Genomic DNA, 22,071 nt, shown 5'->3' with positions numbered 1-22,071 from the left:
CAAATTTTAATGGTATTTTCCATTTAAGATAGTTTTAATAAAATATTTTAACATGTTCCTGAAGACCTAGCAACTATTTCTTTTATTCACCTTTGCTCCTTCCTATACATAATCATGTTCATCCCCAACAGGTATTTATGAAAAGTTGCCTTAAGTTATAAAACCATATATTATGTATAGCCTCCTCCAATTAGAATGTAAGCCACTAGATGTATTATCCTGTCTTTACAATCCCTGAAGTGCCTTGTAATATGTTTTGTACCCAGTATATAATGAATGCATATCTGTTGAATTCCATTAAGAAAGGGATTTAGGAGCACCTGGGTGGCTCACTCAGTTGGTTAAACGTCTGCCTTCAGCTCAGATCATGATCCCAGGGTTCTGGGATCGAGCCCCACATAGGGTATCTTGCTCAGTGGAGAGCCTAATTCTCCCTCTCCCTCTGCCTGTGGCTCCCCCTGCTTGTGAGTGCTCTCTCTGTGTCAAATAAATAAATAAAATCTTAGAAAGGGAGAAGAAAGGAGAAAGAAAGAAAGAGAAAGAAAGAAAGAAAGAAGAAAGAAAGAAAGAAAGAGAAAGAAAGAAAGAAAGAAAGAAAGAAAGAAAGGAGGGAGGGAGGGAGGGATCTGGACTCCAGCAAATAGTGTGGGGAAAACTGGACAGCTACATGGAAAAGAATGAAACTGGACCACTTTCTCACACTGTACACAAAAATAAACTCTAAATGTATTTTCTTAAAAAGACCTAAGTGTGAGACCGGAAACCATAAAATTCGTAGAAGGAAATATAGTAATTTCTTGAACATTGGCTTACCAACATTTTTCTAGATATGTCTCCTCAGGCAGGGAAACAAAGCAAAAAATAAACTATTGGGACTATATCAAAATAAAAAGCCTCTGCACAGTGAAGGAAACCATCAACAAACCGACACAGCAACCTACCGAATGGGAGAAGATATTTGCAAATGATATATCTGATAAGGGGTTAATATTCCAAAATACCGGGCAGCCCGGGTGGCTCAGCAGTTTAGCGCCACCTTCAGCCCAAGGCCTGATCCTGGAGACCCAGGATCCAGTCACACGTCAGGCTCCTTGCATAGAGCCTGCTTCTCTCTCTGCCTGTGTCTTTGTCTCTCTCTCTCTCCCTCTGTGTGTCTCTCCTGAATAAATAAATAAAATCTTTAAAAATATATATATCCAAAATACCTAAAGAACTTTTACAACTCAACACTCAAATCAAGTAATCCAACTAAAAAGGGCAAAGGACCTGAACAGGCATTTTTCCAAAAAGGACGTAGATGTGACCCACAAACACGTGAAAAGAGGCTCAGCATCACTTTCATCAGGCAAATGTAAACTACAGTGAGATATCTCACATCTGTCAGAATGGCTAACATCAAAAAGACAAGAAATAGTGAATGTTGGCAAGCATGTGGAGAAAAAGGAACCCTTATGCACTGTCAGTGGGAAAGCAAATTGGTGCAGCCACTATGGAAAACAGAATGGAGGTTCCTCGAAAAAGGAAAAATAGAATTAACAGATCATCCAGTAATTCTGCTACTAGATATTTACCAAAAAGACACCAAAATGCTAATTTGAAAAGATATATGTACCCCTATGTTTATTGTAGCATATATTCTTCCAATGTTTTCATTATCAATAACCAAGATAGGGCAGCCCGGGTGGCTCAGCGGTTTGGCGCCACCTTCAGTCCACGGCGTGATCCTGGGGACCTGGGATCGAGTCCCATGTCGGGCTCCCTGCATGGAGTCTGCTTCTCTCTCTGCCTGTGTCTCTGCCTCTCTCTCTCTGTCTCTCGTGAATAAATAAATAAAATCTAAAAAAAAAAAATAACCAAGATATAGAAGCAACCCAAGTGGTGATTGTTAGATGAATGGATAAATAATATATATTAATATATATATATATATACACATATATCTTGGATATCACCCAGCCATAAAAATAAAAAATGAGACCTTGCCACGTGCAACATGGATGGATGTAGAGGGTATAATGCTAAGTGAAAGAAGTCACATAAGTACAAAGACCATATGATTTACTTATATGTAGAATTTAAGAAATAAAGCAAGTGAACAAAGATGAGAAGATAAATTTTAAAAAACCAAACTCAAATACAGAGAACTGGTGTTGCCAGAGGGAAGATGGGTAGAGGATGGCTGAAATAGGTGAAGGGGATTCAGAGTACATTTATTTTGATGAACACTAATGTTGAGCATTATTGAGTCATTATACTGTACCCTTGAAACTAAGACAATGCTGCATTTTAGTTCCGCTTCAATTAAAAAAGGATCTATATATATATATATATATATTTATTTATGATAGTCACACACACACACACACACAGAGAGAGAGAGAGAGAGAGAGAGGCAGAGACACAAGCAGGCTTCGTGCACCGGGAGCCCGACGTGGGATTCGATCCTGGGTCTCCAGGATCACGCCCTGGGCCAAAGGCAGGCGCTAAACCGCTGCACCACCCAGGGATCCCAGATCTAGATATTTCATTAAATTAAAAGATGATATTTTAGCCTCCTTACACCTGTAGTAAATCAACCAGAGACCCTCCATAACTTATTTTTTAAATTATTATTTTTTGCGACCCTCTGTAATTTAAGATATCTAGTAGGAATTCAACAGTAGCTTGGATAAATTATGGTATAGTCACACAGTGGAACTCTATACAGCATGAGAATGAATGAACAACAGCTATAGGCAACATTATTGAGTGAAAGAAGCCAACCACAGAAGATTATATTATTATGTGATTCTATAATTCTGCTTATACAAAAGGTTTTTTAAAAAGGAAAAACTAGTCTATAGTACTATTAGAAGTCAGGATACTGGTTATTCATGGTAAAGAGGGAGGGGTAAAGATTGAAGGGGTACACAAGATGGGCTTCTGGGATAATGGTTATATTATGTTTCTTGATCTGGGCCTGAGTATTGGTTCAGATTGTGAAATTTCATCAAGCTGTAAACTTAGGCTATGTGCAGTTTTATACATACATACATACATATGTATAACATATGTTATACTTAAGAAAAAGAAAGCAAAAATAAACATAAAAAACGTTACATGTACGTGATGGATCATTAAATTCTAGTCCTGAAACCAGCATTACACTATATGTTAACTGACTAGAATTTAAATAAAAACAAGAAATTAAAAAAAGACTAAGCCAAAATTACTCAGAGATAATTTTGTCATGTTTTAATAAATTAATATTACATTTTTATTTCAATTATATTCATTAAGATTATTCAATTACCGATGTACACTAGAAGCAAAGTGCAGGGTACTCAATATGACTGGCTCATAGAGAGGTGGTTCATTTGAATTTTGTAAGAAAACACATTTATTTAATGATTGTCTCATTTGTCTGAAGATTTTAAAGTTCAAAATATACTAAGAATGTAATGATGATAATTTTAATATGTAGAAATATTTACCTGAGCTGATGGAAGGAAAATCCAAAGCAGGATTAAGTTGAATTCTTTTAGAATAATGAGAATATTTATTATTGAAAGCATACCATATGCCCAGTAATGTGCAAGGCCTTGGAATCATTTGCTACTTCAATCTTCACTGAAGAATATAAGGAAGGTATTATTATCTATCCTATTTTGTAAAAAATAGGATTTCAAGAGGCTCTTGGCCAATAAAATGTAGAATCCAGGTCAGCCTGGTGAGAAAATTAATGTCTTCCCAGTTTCTACTAAGAAGTCTCATTCATGGGAGAACAAGTTACAGAAAGAATCCTGTGGTTAAAAATGGGGGAGAAGGATTTTAAACCAGGAGCTTTGTAAGAATAGTAAATGGAATTAAAGTTTGGGGGCAGGCTGCTTTTCAAAATATATAATTAGTTTGAACCATATGAAATAGCCATTTTTGTAGGTCAAAATGATTTAATAATGGCAATTTCATATACTTTTAAACATAGTTTTGATATCAAACAGAATCAAGAAGACATAATGCTGTATTTTAATACACACAAATAATACATGGTTATAACTGATCTGTAGGGTCTTTCTTTTAGGAAAAATATTCAAGAAAAATAAAATAAGAAAATTTGGTAAGTAGTTAAAAGAATTCAGGATCTTGAGACAGAGTGTTTACGTTAAATCCCACTCCTACAACTTTCCAGTTGTGTAAACTGGGGCAAGTTGACTTACTTCTGGGCTTACTTGGGAGTAACAATTTTACCTACTTCCTAAAGGTTTTGAAAATTAAATCACGTAACATATAACACTGAAGAGAGCACCTGGCATGTAGAAAACATTCAATAGCATGTTAGCTCTTTTTTAAATATCACACTCACAGCTCCTTGAATTGTAGTCTCGTATTTACAACTCACATCATGAACATACTGTTAAGCAAATGAAAAGGGCAAAATTGACCCAGTGTTTATGAAAGCCTATTCTGTACACAGCAACTTTGGGATAACTGGAGATTAAGAAATAGTCCCCAGTGGTACATAATACAGTATCATATTATTATCAGGTTATTATATTATGTCACTTGAGAAGGCAGCAGTCAGGACAGATCTAGCTCCTTCTAGTTTTCCTAATTCACATCTTGCAGGCTGTCATTTTCCAAGCAAGCGGGCCATCTGTAAAATACTGAAATCAGGACTTATGCCTACATTGTAAGCTACATTTCTCTAAATGCACTTTAGGAGATGAAGACTATCTAGGTAGTTCATGTGGCTGCGGTTCAATTAATAAGGTAATGGGTATGAACTGGAAGAAAGCTGGCTGGCTTCTTTTGATGATTGCTGATGAGGTCATCAGAGTTGCTCACTTGTTACTTATAGATTTACCAGTCTGAGTACATAGTTAAGTATATAGCTGATCAAAGAAAGGATGGGAATCTTTTATCTCCTGAGCAAGGCACAAAGAACAAAATTAAAATGAATAGACCTTAGGAGTAAAATGTAAAAGTAGGTCATAACTTGAGAAATATATATTTTAAGATTTTATTTATTTATTCATGAGAGAGAGAGAGAGAGAGAGAGAGAGAGAGAGAGAAGCAGAGACACAGGCAGAGGGAGAAGCAGGCTCCATGTAGGGAACCCGAAGTGGGACTCAGTCCTGGGTCTCCAGGATCACGCCCTGGGCTGAAGGTGGTGCTAAACCCCTGAGTCACCTGGGCTGCGCAAGAAATATTTGTGTGATATTTATTTAATAAATCTGAAAATTTTGACAAATGTTTGCTCCACAATGTTTAGAAGGAAAATCACACACATGAATTTTTTGTGTGTGCACTAAGGGAAGTGATAGAGGCTGAATTTTTTCTTTTAAAGATTTTACTTATTTATTCATGAGAGACACAGAGAGGCAGACACAGGCAGAGGGAGAAGCAGGCTCCCTGTCAGGAGCCTGATGCGGGACTCGATCCCCGGACTCCAGGATCATGACCTGAGCCAAAAACAGATGCTCAACCACTAAGACACCCAGGTGTCCCAAGGATGAAGTTTTGAATTCATGCTTTAAAAATGTAGCTCACCATTAATATACTTATGAATGATTGTCGGTTTTTGTGTATATGGGTAATAGAAACTAATATGGTGATCAGAGAGTAAGGCTGAAATGATTTGGAATGAGTGACAGGGCAGTACAAACAGGAACTAGGTATACATATTGATAACACTTCTGTTGCCACTGATTCCCTCTGAACATTTGCATTTGGCTTTCTTTTTGAGCATTTGTGCAACAATCTCCAGGTTTTACAGAATAGCCATCTGTTTCCCCTGTATTGGCATATCAATGACTTTACAGAGGTAATGGATACGAATTAATGTTGACCATGATGTGCAAAGTGCAGTTGTTTCATAAGTTTACCTAATTATTAAGTCAAATGAGTTCCTTTTCATTCCATCTTGGCCAGAAGCAGGAGTCCAATAAGTGACACCTTGACCAAATGTTTAACCATCTAGTAAGAGTCATAAGTTTAAAAGCAGAAGGAATAAAAGGAGGAAAATGAAGTATAAATAAACAACTAAGGGGTTTAATTAATTATTTATTTTAAAGATTTTTATTATTTATTCATGAGAGACACACAGAGAGAGGCAGAGACACAGTTATTGGGAGAAGCAGACTCCCTTTAGGGAGCCTGATGTGGGACTCGATCTCAGGACCCCAGGATTACAACCTGACCAAAGGCAGATGCTCAGCCACTGAGCCACCCAGATGCCCCTTTTCTTTACTTTTTAAAAGTAAGTTCTGTTCTTAACTTGGGGCTCAAACACAGTGCTTGAGATCAAGAGTTGTGTACTTCACCAATTAATGCAGCCAGCCACCCCTATTGGGTTTGTTTTTCTTAAGTAGAAAGAAGTCTCAAGGTAGAGGACAAAGTTAACCGGGGTGGTTCCATCACACTACCCAGCAGCTTCTGTCTTTTGCTCAACCATCATCCATAGCACATCTTGGTTGGTAGTTGCAAAAACCCATTGCTTTATCTCCAGCATCATGTCTGCATTTCAAGAAGAAAGGAACGGTGAAGAACAAGACATTTGATAGCACAAATGCATAAACTTAAAAAAAAAGAGAAGCTTGTGGAGTTTCTATCTAGTGACTTATGCTTGCATCTCAGTGGTCAGAATTGTACCACTAGACAGCCCTCACTGCAAAGCAAGCTGGGAAAATAGTTTTTAAGGCAGTAGATGTTGCTGCTCTAAATAAAACAAGTAACAATGAATAGAAAAGACATTGCGATAGCATTTAGCAGGTTTTTGACACAGTCTTTTCCAACCAAAACTTACCTCAACCAAATTAGTTTAGCAAACTGAGAGACAAGGAAGAGTAGTGATTACAACTAGTAACTGAGATCCAACTTCCAATTTCCAATATTATATAGGCCATGTTAGATGATTTAGGGTGGATGGATGAATTCTTAACAGGAGAAATGTGTGTGTGTTTATGTGATATACATATGTTAATAAAGTTACAAGGAGGTCTTTTAGGTAAGCCAAATGATAGTTAATTCAATGAGATATAAAACAGATAGCATTTATTCCTCTTTTAATATCCAAATAATGTCAACTTTTTAATTTTCCTTTTTTTTTAAAAAAAAAAAAAAGATTTTATTTATTCATGAGGGACACACAGAGAGAGGCAGACATAGGCAGAAGGAAAAGCAGGCTCCATGCAGGGAGCCCGATTTGGGACTCGATCCCAGATCCCGGGATCACACCCTGAGCTAAAGGCAGCCACTCAACCGCTGAGCCACCCAGGCGTCCCTTATTTTACTTTTTTTTTTTTAATGTCTATTAATTCTTTTACAAATTAAATAAATGCTTTACCAAAGCAAATATCTTTTCTTTCATAATTCATCAGGAGAAATTTCAATAACTTGAAGAAACCTGAGAACTATAGAATCAGGGTCTTGAGAATCTTAGGTAAAATAGTAACCTATTTTATTGTGACATTTCCTTACAACCCCACATAAACTGGCAAGTCATTGAACTTCTCTCTCTCTCTCTCTTTTTAAGATTTTATTTATTTATTCATGAGAGACACAGAGAGAGAGGCAGAGACACAGGCAGAGACAGTAGCAAGCTCCATGCAGGGAGCCTGATGTGGGACTCGATCCCAGGTCTCTAGGACCACACCCTGGGCCGAAGGCAGTCGCCCAACCGCTGAGCCATCCAGGGATCCCCAGTCATTGAACTTCTTTGTGTATTTGCTTATCTTTCCACCACATCCATTTGTAATATTGAGTACTTTCTTTGCACTAGGTACTCACAAAACCAGCGAGTTAGTCAGAGATGTAAACCATTAAGTAGCAATATCAACATCTTTAATATCATCTGTTAAATAAGAAGTCTATCATGGATACTAGCCAGTAGTTTAGTAACTACTGGCTAAAATAGGTACTATGAGATTGTATTATGTGATGGATAAAGCAGCACAGCGTTGGGTTTGAGCATGGATTGGATCTGAATCATGACTCTTGTCACTTATTAGCTGTATAATCCTGGGGAAATTTCTTGACACATCTGTGCCTTAATTTCCCTATCTGAAATTGGGGATAATAATACCAACTTGTAAGTTTGCTAGAACAAAACTAAATTGGTTATCACCGGAACATTTTTTTTAAAGATTTTAATTTAACTTATTTGAGAGTGAGTAGGGGTGCAGGGCAGAGGGAGAGGCAGAAGCAGACTGCCCACTGAGCAGGGTGCCCAACACCGGGCTCGATCCTAGGACCCTGGGAGATGCTTAAGCCACTGAGCAACCCAGGCAGCCCTATCACTAAAACATTTAAAACAGTTCTGGTAACAGAACTCAATTATCTATTGCTGCATAACAAATTAATCTAAAACTTAGTGGCTTAAAAACAACAAAAATGTATTATCTTAATTTCCATGGGTCCAGAATCCACTTAGCTAGACTGTTCTAAGGTCTCTCATGAGATTATACTTCTATTTCAACCATGGCCGCATCATCTGAAACCTTGACTCAGGTGAGAGGGCTCACTGTTGAGAAGGCTCTCACAGCCGGAAATTGGTGCTGTCCACTGCAGTGCTTATTCACTTACATGTATCTCCCATCATTGGTAGGGAGCCATCAAATCTTGCCCAAGTTCAAGGGACGATCACAAAAGGAGATGAATACCAGAAAATAGGGGTTGTTGGAAGCTACTCTGTAGGCTGCCTACTTCAATGGGGTACTGTGCTTTTGTTGGTTAAATAAACTATATATGCAAGTGTCACTATATTTCCTCATTTGAGTTCCTCAGCAATGGTAATTAGAAAAAAATGAAGGAATCACAGAAACTCCTGGAAAGTCAAGTCTACTATCTTTATTTAAGGACTCATTTGAAAAAAAAATAAATAAAAAAAAAAAATTAAGGACTCATTTGAAAAGATTACATTAATCAAATGAATTTCTTTAAATAAATATGTGTATATAGTTTTGTCCAAAGAAGACAAACTTTATTTGAAAATTATGAAGTATTACTGAATCAACCAAAGATTACAGTAGTCTGTTTTGCAGTATTATTCACTAACTATAGATTAATCTAGGTCTTTGCTCCATTATAGTCAAAAGTCATGAATTGGTATTCAGAATTCAGGAGATCTTGTTCATATGAGGCAGGAACTGTTTCTCTTTTAAATCAGGAAAATGAACGGAAAAGGATAAGGAACCCCAAAGTCAGGACGCAAGGAAGCAGGCAATAGCTGCTGAGCTCATGTGCCATGAGCATCAGATCAGCTCTGTCTCCCTTTTCTCTTATTAAACCTCAAAAATGTACTCCGGCCTAGTCGTGAATGGAAAATAAAGTACACAGTTTAAAAAACAAACCGCAAAGTGGTATTTATTTACATTAAAATGTGAATTACTTGTATACACACAAATAAGAGGCACAATCTGTTATGCACAATAACTATATAATCTTCAGTACATGTTATACACAGTAGCATCTGTTAAGTCAGTGGTTTGAGTGAAAACACAGTACCAAAACATTCCTGATACAAAATAAATTACTCATTCACATATATTCTAATCATACAACAGTTAATATTTAAAAAGTTAATGCACTTCAAAAAACACTAGCTACATGTACAACCAAAATGTATTAAGTTTGTTTTATGAAAAGTGTCTTAAGATTATTAGGCATAAATGATCCCTTTCAGGATACATTTTTATTTTTTAAATAAATAAACTACACTGATTTCAAGACCATTTATATATAGGCCCCTAAAATATGATTGAAGACAGACATTAATTACTTCATATTTTAAAGATGTAACTAGAGAATATGCTAAACTATTGCCCCCAAATTCCAACACTGCCATTCTATTTTTCAGACACAAATTATTTAAACATCCAATTTTAGTATATGAGATTAGCTGCCTTGTTTTGCAAGTTGTTTCTGCTAAAAAGCGTTAACAGATTGTCCTCAACTATCTCCTGTATTTGAGAGTCAAGATTTTTTAAAAAAAATGTTAAAATGTTTTAGGTTAAAGCTGATACTGTATGTGGAGATTTTTTTTTAACACTTTTAAGACCTTCGCAAAAAGATCTTTTCAAATTCTGAGATCTATCAAAGATTCCTATCAAGTCCATGAGAACACTTGAATACTTTCATAACGCAGTGAAGGATTCATCTTTGGCATTTCTCTGTTAGTTCTAAAATAAAATACGTCAACAAACAATTTTTTAAAATTTTTCTATCTACTTACTAGACATTCTGTACACAAAACTATGTGATTGAAATTGTGTTTTAACCACAATCTCATTGCTAACATTTTTCTTTTATCTGAAAAAAATATTAACATTCAGCTTTTTACTCTGAGAAGCTGAAATGTTTTGATGTTGTTGAAATGAGTTTGCTTAGTTCTCTTTTTCAGTGATTAGAAATTCAACATCCTTTAAATTCAACAACGGATAAAGCAGACATACTTTTTACATTAACAAAAATGTTGACCAGAGTGTAATCTTTGAATATTGATATGAAGCATGCATGTATTAAGAAAAAAAATCTTCAAATATGGGCATAACAGAAATATAATTGCTTGCTACATTTTCTTTCTTGGTCCCTGTAGCATTTCTAAAAGGAAACAGACAAAAACAAACAAAACTGCTACAAATGCTGATTTGTCTAAATCCTCCCACATTGCCTTCCACATTAGATTGCCACGTTACTTCCAATGTTCAATTTTTTTACTCTCATCACACACTAACCTTAAGGCTAAAAAACAGTCCAAGTGTGACTACTGTAAAATGATAGCGGGAAACCACAATAAGGATTTTACAACTGAGCACATTTTCCTCATTCAAAACTAACATGGGGAAAAAAGTCTCAGTAAAAATGGAATCAAATATGACTTGATAGTTCAAATGCCAGCTACATTCTCCAGGGCTTACTGAAAATAAACAAAGAAACGAAAACAAAAACATAAATAGTAGAGCTAATTACTGGTACTTACCAATGTCTGCAAAGGTCTTGGATAACAAAAAAGAGCTAGTAACGATGGCTTTATTGTAACATTAAGACGTATAAAGTGAAATTAATAATTCCCTACTGTTTTCCAACCAGGCAGAATCATGGAAATCCAAGCAGAGAATGATGCATTGCAACCGAAGGAACTAGAGTATAAATTGGTTACTTTTACTGTCTGGCACTGAAACATTTGGATAAATCTACAGCTATTTTAGAAAGAAAATAAGCTGATACAATAAATAGGTTTTAAAAATCTGGAGAATGCAGATTATATAAATAGGACACATAACTGAATTTGTGAAAGTAAATTTATTATAGAATATGGCAGTTACTGAACATTATACATGCAGCTTATTTAATACTGCTATCTCCCAGCCAATGTAAAAACCTGACTCCAATACTGTCCTTCAAGTATAGTTCAAACTAATAGTTACATATGATAACCAAGTAAATCCATTACCAGCTCCTGCTAATATAATTTAGTAAGAACTGGGAATCGTAATATGGGCACGAGGCAATATTTACAGAAAGTAATTTTAAGTGCATATGGTTATCTACTTCCAGAATCCAGAAAACAAAGTCACCCAAGCTCCTAGAACAGTTTTACCTCAAGTCTATAATTTTAAAAGCATATGTTGAAATGAGATCTCTCCAAAATCAAATAGGATCGATCTATCCTATTTAATCCTAAACCAAAATGTTATGTAAAATTCTGTGTATCTAAATGTTACCTTTCAGGTAAATTTGTGAGATATTTTAGATTTTCTTTTTTATTGGAGGTGGTCTGATAAAGAGGAAGAGGCTCATCAGACAATCACAAATAACCTTATCCCTCCAGAATTCAGTTGAAGTTGGTCTTTTGCAAATGCTTATTGGGAATTTCTAAAGCACTGACTTGGAGAGGCCAAGAGCCTCCATCAATCCCTGCTTGGATAGCCACTCCTGTCACCACTGCCAGGTCAGGGTCTACAGAAGTGTTGGGATCCTTCCCAAAGAACTCTTGAATGACTTGGCGGATTCGAGGAATACGAGTAGAACCCCCAACCAAAACCACCTCATCAATCTCAGTCTTTTCCAGGTGGCCTTCTTTTAACACTTGCTGAATAGGTACAAGTATCTTCTGGAAGAGATCTTCATTAAGCGCGTCAAAGAGCTTTCGTGATATTTCTGTTTCAAACAACACCTGACTTTCTCCACTTTTCTTTTCAGAAAGGCCAGCTCCAAACACACTGTTTATGTGGTGGTCATCAGAGGGAGAAAATCTGTCCTTTGGCAGTTCAGTGTCACTACTCTGAGGCTCATTCTTGTCCTTTTCCTCCACTGTTAGTAATACTGACAACTGAGCAGACTGATGAAGAGTCAGATTCAATTTGACCATTTCCACAGCTTGTCTTAATCTGTGAATTTCCTCTTTCCTAGAGGGTAGAAAGCCATATGTTTGATAGATCTGTTTATATAAGTACTGAAGCAGTCTTTGATTAAAGTCCTGTCCTCCAAGTTTGTTATTTCCTAAGTTAGAAATAAAAAGGTATATGTTATATTTATGCATTTGTATGTGTATATACAGGTCTGTGTAGTATGTATGAAAATTATATTTAAGGAATAACAAATCTTTTGCTTAATGTACTCTAACTCTTGAAATTTTATTCATTCAAAGCTTGATTAAAAATAACTGGATTACAATAATTTTTTTAAAAAGATTTTATTTATTTATTCATGAGAGACACGGAGAAAGAGAGAGGCAGAGACACAGGCAGAGGGAGAAGCAGGCTCCATGCAGGGAGCCCGATGCAGGACTCGATCCCGGATCCCAGGATCATGACCTGAGCTGAAGGCAGCCACTCAACCACTGAGTCACCCAGGCGTCCCAGGATTAAAATAATTTTAACTTGGGTGCCTGAGTGGCTTAGTTGGTTAAGCATCTGCCTTCGGTTCAGGTCATGATCCCATGATCCAGTACCGCATTAGGCTCCCTGCTCAGCAAGGACCCTGTTTCTCCCTCTCCTCCTCCCTCACTGCTCATGCTCACTCACTCTCTCTCATGCTCTCTTTCTCTCAAATAAATAAAATCTTTAAAAAAATATATTTGATATTAAATATATCAATATATTTTTGATATATATATTTGATAAATATCAAATATATATTTGATATTAAAAAACTGCACATTTGGTTAAAATTTTTAAATAAAAAAGGAATATCTCTTAATGATATCAAATAATTTTTCAGAGGATAAAGGTTGACAACAAAGATTAGCTTTTAGTAGCAATTTAAAACCACTTAAAGTCATTATTTTCAACAGAAGTCCTTATAATTAAAAAAGATAAAGTAGGCACTTTATCTTTTTTAAATCCTTTTGCTTGCTAGATTAAGAGCTAAAATAAAAAAAGAGAGAGAGAGAAATTTAAAAGGAAAAGATTAATGTAATACAAATCTCTGGCACTGAATCTAAAGAGTCCAGTTAGGAGAAAGAAAAATGCAGAAGTTAGACAACCTATTAACTCACAGCTTCACTTTTTAATAGGCTCCATTCTTTAAATTAAAAAAAAAAAATCTTAAAAAGATTTAGAATACAAAATCCTACAATTTCCTAGAGAATATTATTATTAGATTTTCTTACATATCTACTTTGTAAAACACATTATCAAATGAAGTAAACTGATCACTCTTCATTTTTTTATTTATTTATTTATTTATTTATTTATTTATTTATTTATTTTTAAAAGACTTTATTTATTCATGAGAAACACACACACACAGAGAGCCAGAGACACAGGCAGATGGAGAAGCAGGCTCCATGCAGGGAGCTTGATGTGGGACTCGATCCCGGGTCTCCAGGATCACAGCTGGGCCTGAGGGCAGCGCTAAACCGCTGAGCCACCAGGGCTGGCACCATTCTTCATTTTAAAGAATTTTTCTTGCTTTCTGTTCCCTTCACCACAGCCATGAAGTCCTATTGGCTCAGTGAGCTACAACTGGCAATGTATTTATTTGTATTATAGGATGCTCAGTCATTTTATTTAGACTTCACTTTTTGTTGTTATCATATACATAAATGGTGGTTATAAAGTTACATATACAGACTACCAAAGTGAAGTCAAAGTATACTGAAAACATCTGACTTTTAAAAATTTTATTTAAAGATTTTATTTATTATTTATTTTAGAGAGAGAGAGCAGGGGGAAGAGCAGAGAGGGAAAGAATCTGAAGTAGAGTCCATACCAAGTACAATGTCTCCTATGGGGCTTGATCTCACAACCCTGAGATCATGACCTGAGCTGAAACCAATAGCTGAATATTTAACCAACTGAGCCACCTAGGCAATCCCGAAAAATTTTTTAAAATAAACACTTAATACACTTGGTGTGCTAATAAGGAAAGCACTGTCTAAAACTCTTTTAGTCTTCCTGTATTTTTCTTACCAGACATTGCTCGGGTTAGAAACATTCCTCCTTGTTTATTTAGCAATGACACATCTAGAGTTCCTCCACCCAAATCTATCACCAAGACGTGAAAGACCTCAGCCTTGTGGAGGCCATAGGCCATAGCTGCCGCTGTGGGTTCATTTATTACCCTCAAGATCTTCAGTCCTGTAAGATTGGTTGGAAGGAAGAACAATTCATCAGAGGACACCATTACCAAAATTCCTTCCCACTCAACCTCATTATCATGTTAGTGTATTTTATGGAACATGAATCCGCTGAGTAACAATGACTGTAAACATAACACCAAAAATAATGAAATGGGAAAGATAAAAATTGGTTGTAAAATTATTCCAAAAAATTATTAATATAAAAGTCCAGATTCAGTTGAATACGCCATTATTTTCTATATTAACGTTTAATTTTTAAAAGCCCCTTCTAATTTTCATTATTTTACCTGGGAATATATGAGCAATAAAACTTTAATTATTATGTGCTATAATAAATAAATTGTAGAAATAAAGTAAGCTTACTATGCTCTTCTTTTTAAAGTGACTGAAAAAAAAGGGGATAACAGAAGAGATTATAAAAAAAATCTAGATAAAAAGTCCTTAAAATTTAAGACCCTCAAATGTAAATCTGAAATATATAGCAAATCTGATCTTGAAGGTACTGTTAAACAGTGAAAGTTCAAAGATCAGATTTCCTTGCGTAAACTTCCTGCTTTAACCTAAATGCCACGTCAGGGACCATCTCTCTCTCATTCTCTCTCCTGCAACATACTTCCTCTCTTTATCTGGCAGGCTAACAACGTCGCCTCCTTCAGATCTGCTTAAACTTCACTTTCTCAATGAGGCCTGCCTGACCACTCTAAAACCGCAAGACCTCTCACTTTCTGAAGACCCCTGGAAATCCTGTAGGAACAGGATTTTTTCTTCCATAGCATGTTATTTTTGATATATATTATATCAAGGTTTTCAAACTAGGGCAATTCTGCTCCTCAGGGAACATTTGGCAATGTCTGAAGACATAGGACAGTCACTACTTGGAGGACAGTGCTGCTAGCACCTAATGAGTAGAAGCTAGGGGTGCTGCTAACTATCCTATAATGCATAGGACAGTTTCCCACAACACAAAATTATCTGGCTCAAGATATCAATAATGCTAAGAGTGGGAAACCCACAATATACTTATCTTTAATACAGATTTTGTTTCCCTCTAGTAGGATATAAGTTCTGTGAGAACAGAGATTTATCTGTTTTATTTACCAAGGCTCTCAATATTTATTGAATGGTTTTAAAGGAGCTGTCTTCCACCTCAGATTTTCAAGAAAATATTACTTTTATCTTAACATTAAAGAAAGTTTATAGAAAAAAATTCCTCCTTGCTAACATGCACCCATGTTAGCCTTGTTACATGCCTATCTGACTGGCTGTTGTTATAGTGTGTTCCATTTTACATTGTGCTATGGAATTTTCTTAATTTTTTTTATAAACCTATATCAAAATCCATCTAATTTACCCACTTTGGGTTTATTTATGTCCTCCTTTGTTGGTTTGCAAAGTGATACACCTTACTACAGATTTTCAACCTGAGAACATTCTGAGAAATGTACCACTCAAGCAAGGGTGATATTACCTGCAAGGTTAGCAGCTTCAATTGTTGAATTTCTCTGTTTTAGATCAAATTCTGCTGGTACAGAAATAACAGCATTGGCAACTGGCATTCCAAGATATTCTTCTGCCATTTCCTTTAACTTCAACAGTAGTCTAGAGCCAACATATTCTGGGGAAACGGTGATGGTCTCATTACTTGTCACAGAAAACTCAACCATTCCATTTTTGTTTAAAACCTGTGAATAAGTTTTGAAAAAAAAAAAAAAAAAAGAAACGTAAAATCAAACATATACACACACATATACTTAAATACATATGTACTGAACTTATTCAATAAAGACTTTATAAGGTCATAAAATTTATTTGTAATCTATCATTTACTAAGATTAGAAGTTATTGAAAGCTATACTTTAAAATCTATAAAGTGAATCTACAAGAACAGCAGAATAATAAAATCCATTACCAAGCACATAAATGGAACACAGAAGATTCTCAATATATATTTGTTAAATGAATGAAAGAAAAAAAAGATGAAATATAAGGAATAAAAGTTGCTGGATCAGATATTTGACTTAGGATCTTCTTCCTTTTTTTCATTTTTTTTTTTTTTAATTAATTGTTTCCAAAAATAAAAGATAACTGAAAAACTGTTCTGGTACATATTAACAAGAATAATTTTGGTACTTCGCTATGTTTTTATCCAAAAATCACTTACCTTCTTATTTCCATGAAAACATGTACTCACTCATTATCCCTGCTAATGTGGTTATATATTTCAAAAACTAGATTAATTCTAAAACTACGGTCCTACTTTCACCAACAGACTACATTCATATCAACAGAAAAGAGAATCAGTCTCCTAAGAAATTGTAAGAATTTTACCCCAGTCATTCTAGACCACAAACTGGGTTTCAATCAAAAAAACTTGACCATTAACAAACCTATCTGGGAAACAGAAAAACAAGCTACAGATACTATGTAAATAAGGTCCAAAGACACCATACTATCAGACTCCACATGAAACAGAAACAACAAAAAAACAGAACACTTAAGAAACTCAAAACAACAAAAAAACTCAAAATAACTCTCGGTTGAAAAACAGTACAGAGGTTCCTAAAAAATTGGAAACCGAACTACTATATGATGCAGCAAGTCCACTTCTGGGAATATACTCTTATGTCGAAGAACCACCTGCACTTCACGTTCATAATAGCTGAGCCATGAATACAACCTAAGTATCTATCAATAGATATATGAATTAAGTTGGGATATTCACATACAATGGAATGCTATTCAGCCTTAAAAAAAGAAGACAATCCTGTCCTTTGTGACAGCATGGATGGACTAATACTCATGTATTACGCTAGGCACAGGAAGTCAAACAGGGAAAGACAAATGCTGTATGATCTCTTACACGTAGAATCTAAAACAACCAAACTCAGAGAAAGAGATTAGATAGATTACCACAGGCAGAAGATGATGGGGGAGAGTAGGGGAAATGGATGAAGGCGGTAAAAAGGTACAGTTATAAGATAAGTAAGTACTGGGAATGTAATGTCAACATAATGACTATAATTAATATTGCTGTAGGATATATCTGAAAGTTGTTAAGACAGTAAATTCTAAGAGCTCTCACAGCAAGGAAAAAAGTTTTTTTCCTTTTTTGTATCTACATGAGATTACAGATGTTAATGTATTGTGCTAATCATTTCACAATATATTTAAGTCAAATCATTATCCATACATCATAAACTTATATAGGGCTGTATGTTGATTATATTCCAATAAAACTTGGGGGAAAAATAACTCTTGCATCAATAAATAATTGTCTCAAATTCTTAATTTTGCTGAAATATAGAGCTTTATATAATTTAATCATTATTTAAGAAAAACTTATAAATTGATAAAGGACCTTAAGTAAAAGTTAATAAAGAACAAAGAAATAAACCTAAGAAATGCACAGGGTAAATTTATTTTCTCCTTTGGAAATGCATAAAATATTTAAGAATTTTGTTCAATAAGAGCACTGATACAGCTATCAGTTTCAAAAGCTATTCACTTAGAATTCCTCTTCATAATTTACAAGAAAAACCCTCAATGGAAAAAACATATTTAAAAGATATAAGTAGGGGGGTGGGCAAAAAGGTTGATGAGGATTAAAGTGTACAATTATCATGATGAAAAAAAATGTTTTAGACAAAAAATAAAATATTTAAAAGAAAAAAACCCCAGCAAAACACAAACCTACAAATAGTCATGTAAAAACATTAGGAAAAAATAGAAGTGGATAGGAATGGGAAAGGCTACAGTAAGCATGATAAGAGTCTATAACTATTTTTTTTAAATTTGAGATGATTTTGCCACATAAAAATTTAATATTCTTGAGAAGTAAAAAGTAAAAATAAATACATAAATCTTAAAAAAAAAAAAAGAGTAACTAGGGATGACACAACACAGAAGATTGAACACAGCCTTTTCAATCAACGGTTTGGCAATATAAATCAAAGTATTTAAAGAATACAAGTTCTTCTACTTCTAGAATTCAAGTTTAGGAGATTATCAAGAAGTACACAAAGATATGTACAAGGATATTCACTGAGGCTGCAACATAAGTGGAAAACCAGGGAAGAAAAAAAATGTGCACTTATCAAGACTAGACAATTGAATAATGGAATAGTCATTCTAAGGAACCATGTCATATTGTTGAATTTCAAACAAATCATAAAAAGGATGCCTACTATGATCTCTTTTTATGTATACAAATATGTATATCCTAACACACCCAGAGCATCTATTCATCTATCAAGCCATCCATCCATCCAACCATCCGTCCATCCATCCATCCATCCGTCCGTCCATCCCATAGTACGTGGGGCTTCATTAGCTTTCTTGCTACAGTGAAACAAAGAGCTAAGCAGATATTCTGAGGATAACAGCTCAAGAACATTGTAAGACTCCAAGTCTGTGATAGAGCTGTGGAGCCAATGAATTAACTCATCCTGGAATTGCTGTAGGCCTGCTTGTTATCATGTAACTTCCATGCAGACCAAGTAAGTTGAAACAGAATGTTTTGTTACTTGAAGCCAAAACATTAATTGAAACAGTATGCTGAACTAAAATTAAAATAGATTTTAGCTTAATCACTTACCTTAAATGGGTATCTGCCAATTTCAGCCTCCAGCTCCTCTGGGGTAAAAATCTTGCCTATGAATCTCTTGGCATCATATATTGTGTTCTGAGGATTTGAATCTGCCAACTCTAAGCTTTCATAACCCACATATACATCATTGTCAGTAAAGGACACCATACTGGGTATACTGATGTGCCCATTTTCATCTGGAATGACCTTTACTTTTCCTGTGCCAGGAAAAAACACCCCAACAGAACAGTAGGTGGTGCCAAGGTCAATTCCAATCACTTTGGGAGTAGGCAATGGTAAATACTGTTGTGCCAAATAGCCAGCCAACAGGAGAGTCAAAACAGCTGATCCTGAAATAGAGGCAAGTTAAGAGATAGTCTTATTAAACTAGTACAATATGCTAAATTACAAATATGCTATTGTAATTTAAATTTAGTTTTTAGTCTCAACTCTTTGAGACGAGAATAACACACTCTCAAAATATTTTCTTTTATAGTACTAATGATAATACTTCTCTCAGACATCAAGTTTTTCATAATGCAAAATGACTATACTACAATTAAAATAAAGGAACAACAAAACCAAAAACCCCTGTAGTTGTATGTCTGTGTACTTTCCCTATGGGAGAAGAAAAAGTAAAAACATAATAATTGTGTTGATGCTGACAGGAAAAGTCATTCATCTCTAGCAAAGGCTAGATAAATATAGATATAATTCAACGTCTTGATCAATTGATATTTAAATTTTATTGCTTTATAAACAGCCTTAATTATCACTATTAAAAAGAAACTTCAGGGCAGCCCCTGTGGAGCAGCTGTTTGGCGCCGCCTGCGGCCTGGGGTGTGATCCTGGAGACCCGGGATCGAGTCCTGAAATGGGCTCCCTGCATGGAGCCTGCTTCTCCCTCTGCCTCTCTCTCTCTCTCAGTCTCTATGAATAAATAAATAAAATCTTTAAACAAAAATAAAAGAAACTTCACTGGGACGCCTGGGTGGCTCAGTGGTTGATCATCTGCCTTTGGCTCAGTCATGATCCTGGTGTCCTGGGATCGAGTCCCACATCAGGCTCCCTCCGGGAAGCCTGCTTCTCCCTCTGCCTGTGTCTCTGCCTCTCTGAGTCTCATGAATAAATAAATAAAATCTTTAAAAAAAGAAAATAAATAAATAAATAAATAAATAAAATAAAAAGAAACTCCGTTATTAGTATTTCCACACCAAAAACTCTTTGAAGGGCTAAAACTCTTTATTCCCTCATCTCCTTTTTCCTTTCAAAAGGATGCACTGGATAAATTGGCAAAATGATTTTGAAAGTTGTTTGATTATGAAACGGCCACTTTACAACAGAACAGAGTTAACTTTTTCTGTGTTTAAATATGAATTAAGGAAATACTTCCTGCAGAAGTTAACATTTAGAGAAGGAGAACCTAAATGTGTAACCCTAAAGGCAACATAAAGCTCCTTGAAGACAGGTTTTGTTCACTGTTTTATTCCTTTGCACCAGGAATGGTTCCTAGCAAATAGCAGATGCTCTACAAATACTGATTTTAAACACACACACACACACACACACAAATAAGAACAAAAGCTATGCAGATTGTAAACATAAGTGACTAAGAAAGATATCCCTTCGAATTCACAATTAATCTGTTCTTTGGTTTCAGGAGACTATGTCTGTAATCTGTTACATATGACCCCAACGTCAATTTGTAGGAGTCTGTTTTACTAATTGTGAGCTCATCCTCATCAACACATAATCCAAAAAAAAAAATGAAATCAAGTGCCAACCCCACTTTCCTCTTGCTCCTACGTGGAAAACTTCAGAAACATTTCATTATTTTCTCGGTCGGGGAGGGCTAATTACTAACCCCGATCGGTAGAAAGAGCATCAGACTATACACCCGAGAGGCCTGGCTCTTTGCAAACGCAGCATCCCAGGAGTCTACAGCTCCGGCCGCCGGCACAGCTCCTCCCCCTTCCTCTACAAAGGGGTCCTGGGGATGCACGTTCTTGCAGCCTCTCAAAGGCCGCAACTCAACCAACGATTCAAAATCGACATTCTTCTGAAAAGAACCTTTCCCGAGGCCCGATGTCCCTGGGATGCAAGCGGAGGGTCGCCGCCGGCCCTACATGGCCTACTCTGGCCCAGGCCATTCCTGGACGCGACCCTCAATCCGGCGCCCCGAGAGCCAAAAACCGCCTCCAAGTCACCCTTCCGGAGTCCTTCTCACTGCGCCAGTTTGATCCAGGAGGTGACAACCACCCCTGCCCATCCTGGCCTCCCCCAAGCTGCTCCAGTGTCCACAACAGCCACAGAGAACCCCTGGTCACTGACCTAAGATCGTCATCTCTCCAGCCATCACAGTCCCGCCGGAGGGGCTTGGGATGACTGTACCAGACGTGAGGTGCCGCCCCCACGCCACCTCCCAGCCCCGAGGCCTACTGGGTAACGTAGTTCTCTTGCTCCAACGCTGTTCGAGAAGCCACATCTCTGACCAGAGAAGGGACTTCATTTACCGTCAGGTCGCGGGGCTGAGCGCCTCCATTCAACCGCTGCCAGTGACGTCTGAGCCGCCCTCCCACGCCCGGACTACGGAGCCAATGAGGCTGAGGTGGAGGAGAGCCAAGGAGGGAGCCTGGAGTTTATAATCAAACCTGAAGCGCCTGGAGCCAAGTTGAGGTAAAAAGACACGATCTCTTTAGCGCCGCCCCATCGCTTTGCACTCTGGGAAGTGTAGTTCTGGCCTGCTCCTATTCGCGAGAGGGAGAGCGGGGACCGTTAGGTTACTGCTTTTTCTAGCCAGTGTTCCTAACCAGGTCCAGGTTCGAACCTTCGTCTTTCGTGCCTCCTACCTTTTCAGGAATGCTTTCTTTGCCTGGGATCTAGATTCCGGATAGAGCTCCTCTAAACACCGCTCACCCCTCCA

At 36.4% G+C, this 22,071-nt stretch overlaps 1 protein-coding gene across 1 annotated transcript; it reads right to left on the bottom strand.

Annotated features, from left to right (window-relative positions):
• Nucleotides 1–9,315: 9,315 nt before the first annotated feature.
• Nucleotides 9,316–21,556, bottom strand: HSPA13 (heat shock protein family A (Hsp70) member 13). The gene is made up of 5 exons (XM_041735189.1): nucleotides 21,480–21,556; nucleotides 19,158–19,498; nucleotides 16,032–16,245; nucleotides 14,394–14,561; nucleotides 9,316–12,480 (listed from the first exon to the last, which is right to left on the bottom strand). The coding sequence occupies exons 1-5, from the start codon at nucleotides 21,502–21,504 to the stop codon at nucleotides 11,813–11,815; spliced, it is 1,416 nt and encodes a 471-aa protein (XP_041591123.1). The 5' UTR covers nucleotides 21,505–21,556; the 3' UTR covers nucleotides 9,316–11,812.
• Between the last annotated feature and the right edge of the window lie 515 nt (nucleotides 21,557–22,071).

Source organism: Vulpes lagopus, chromosome 20, assembly GCF_018345385.1.
Source record: "Vulpes lagopus strain Blue_001 chromosome 20, ASM1834538v1, whole genome shotgun sequence".
NCBI lineage: Eukaryota > Metazoa > Chordata > Mammalia > Carnivora > Canidae > Vulpes > Vulpes lagopus.
Note: the sequence above shows the minus strand (reverse complement) of the source record. Positions and strands in the feature narration are given on the sequence as shown.

Coding starts and splice junctions, on each gene's coding strand:
- HSPA13 (XM_041735189.1), bottom strand. CDS start 21,504: ATGGCTGGAGAGATGACGATCTTAG. Junction 19,499..21,479: donor TGGAGAGATGACGATCTTAG/GTCAGTGACCAG, acceptor CCTCTATTTCAG/GATCAGCTGTTTTGACTCTC. Junction 12,481..14,393: donor TCTAACCCGAGCAATGTCTG/GTAAGAAAAATA, acceptor TTTCTAACTTAG/GAAATAACAAACTTGGAGGA.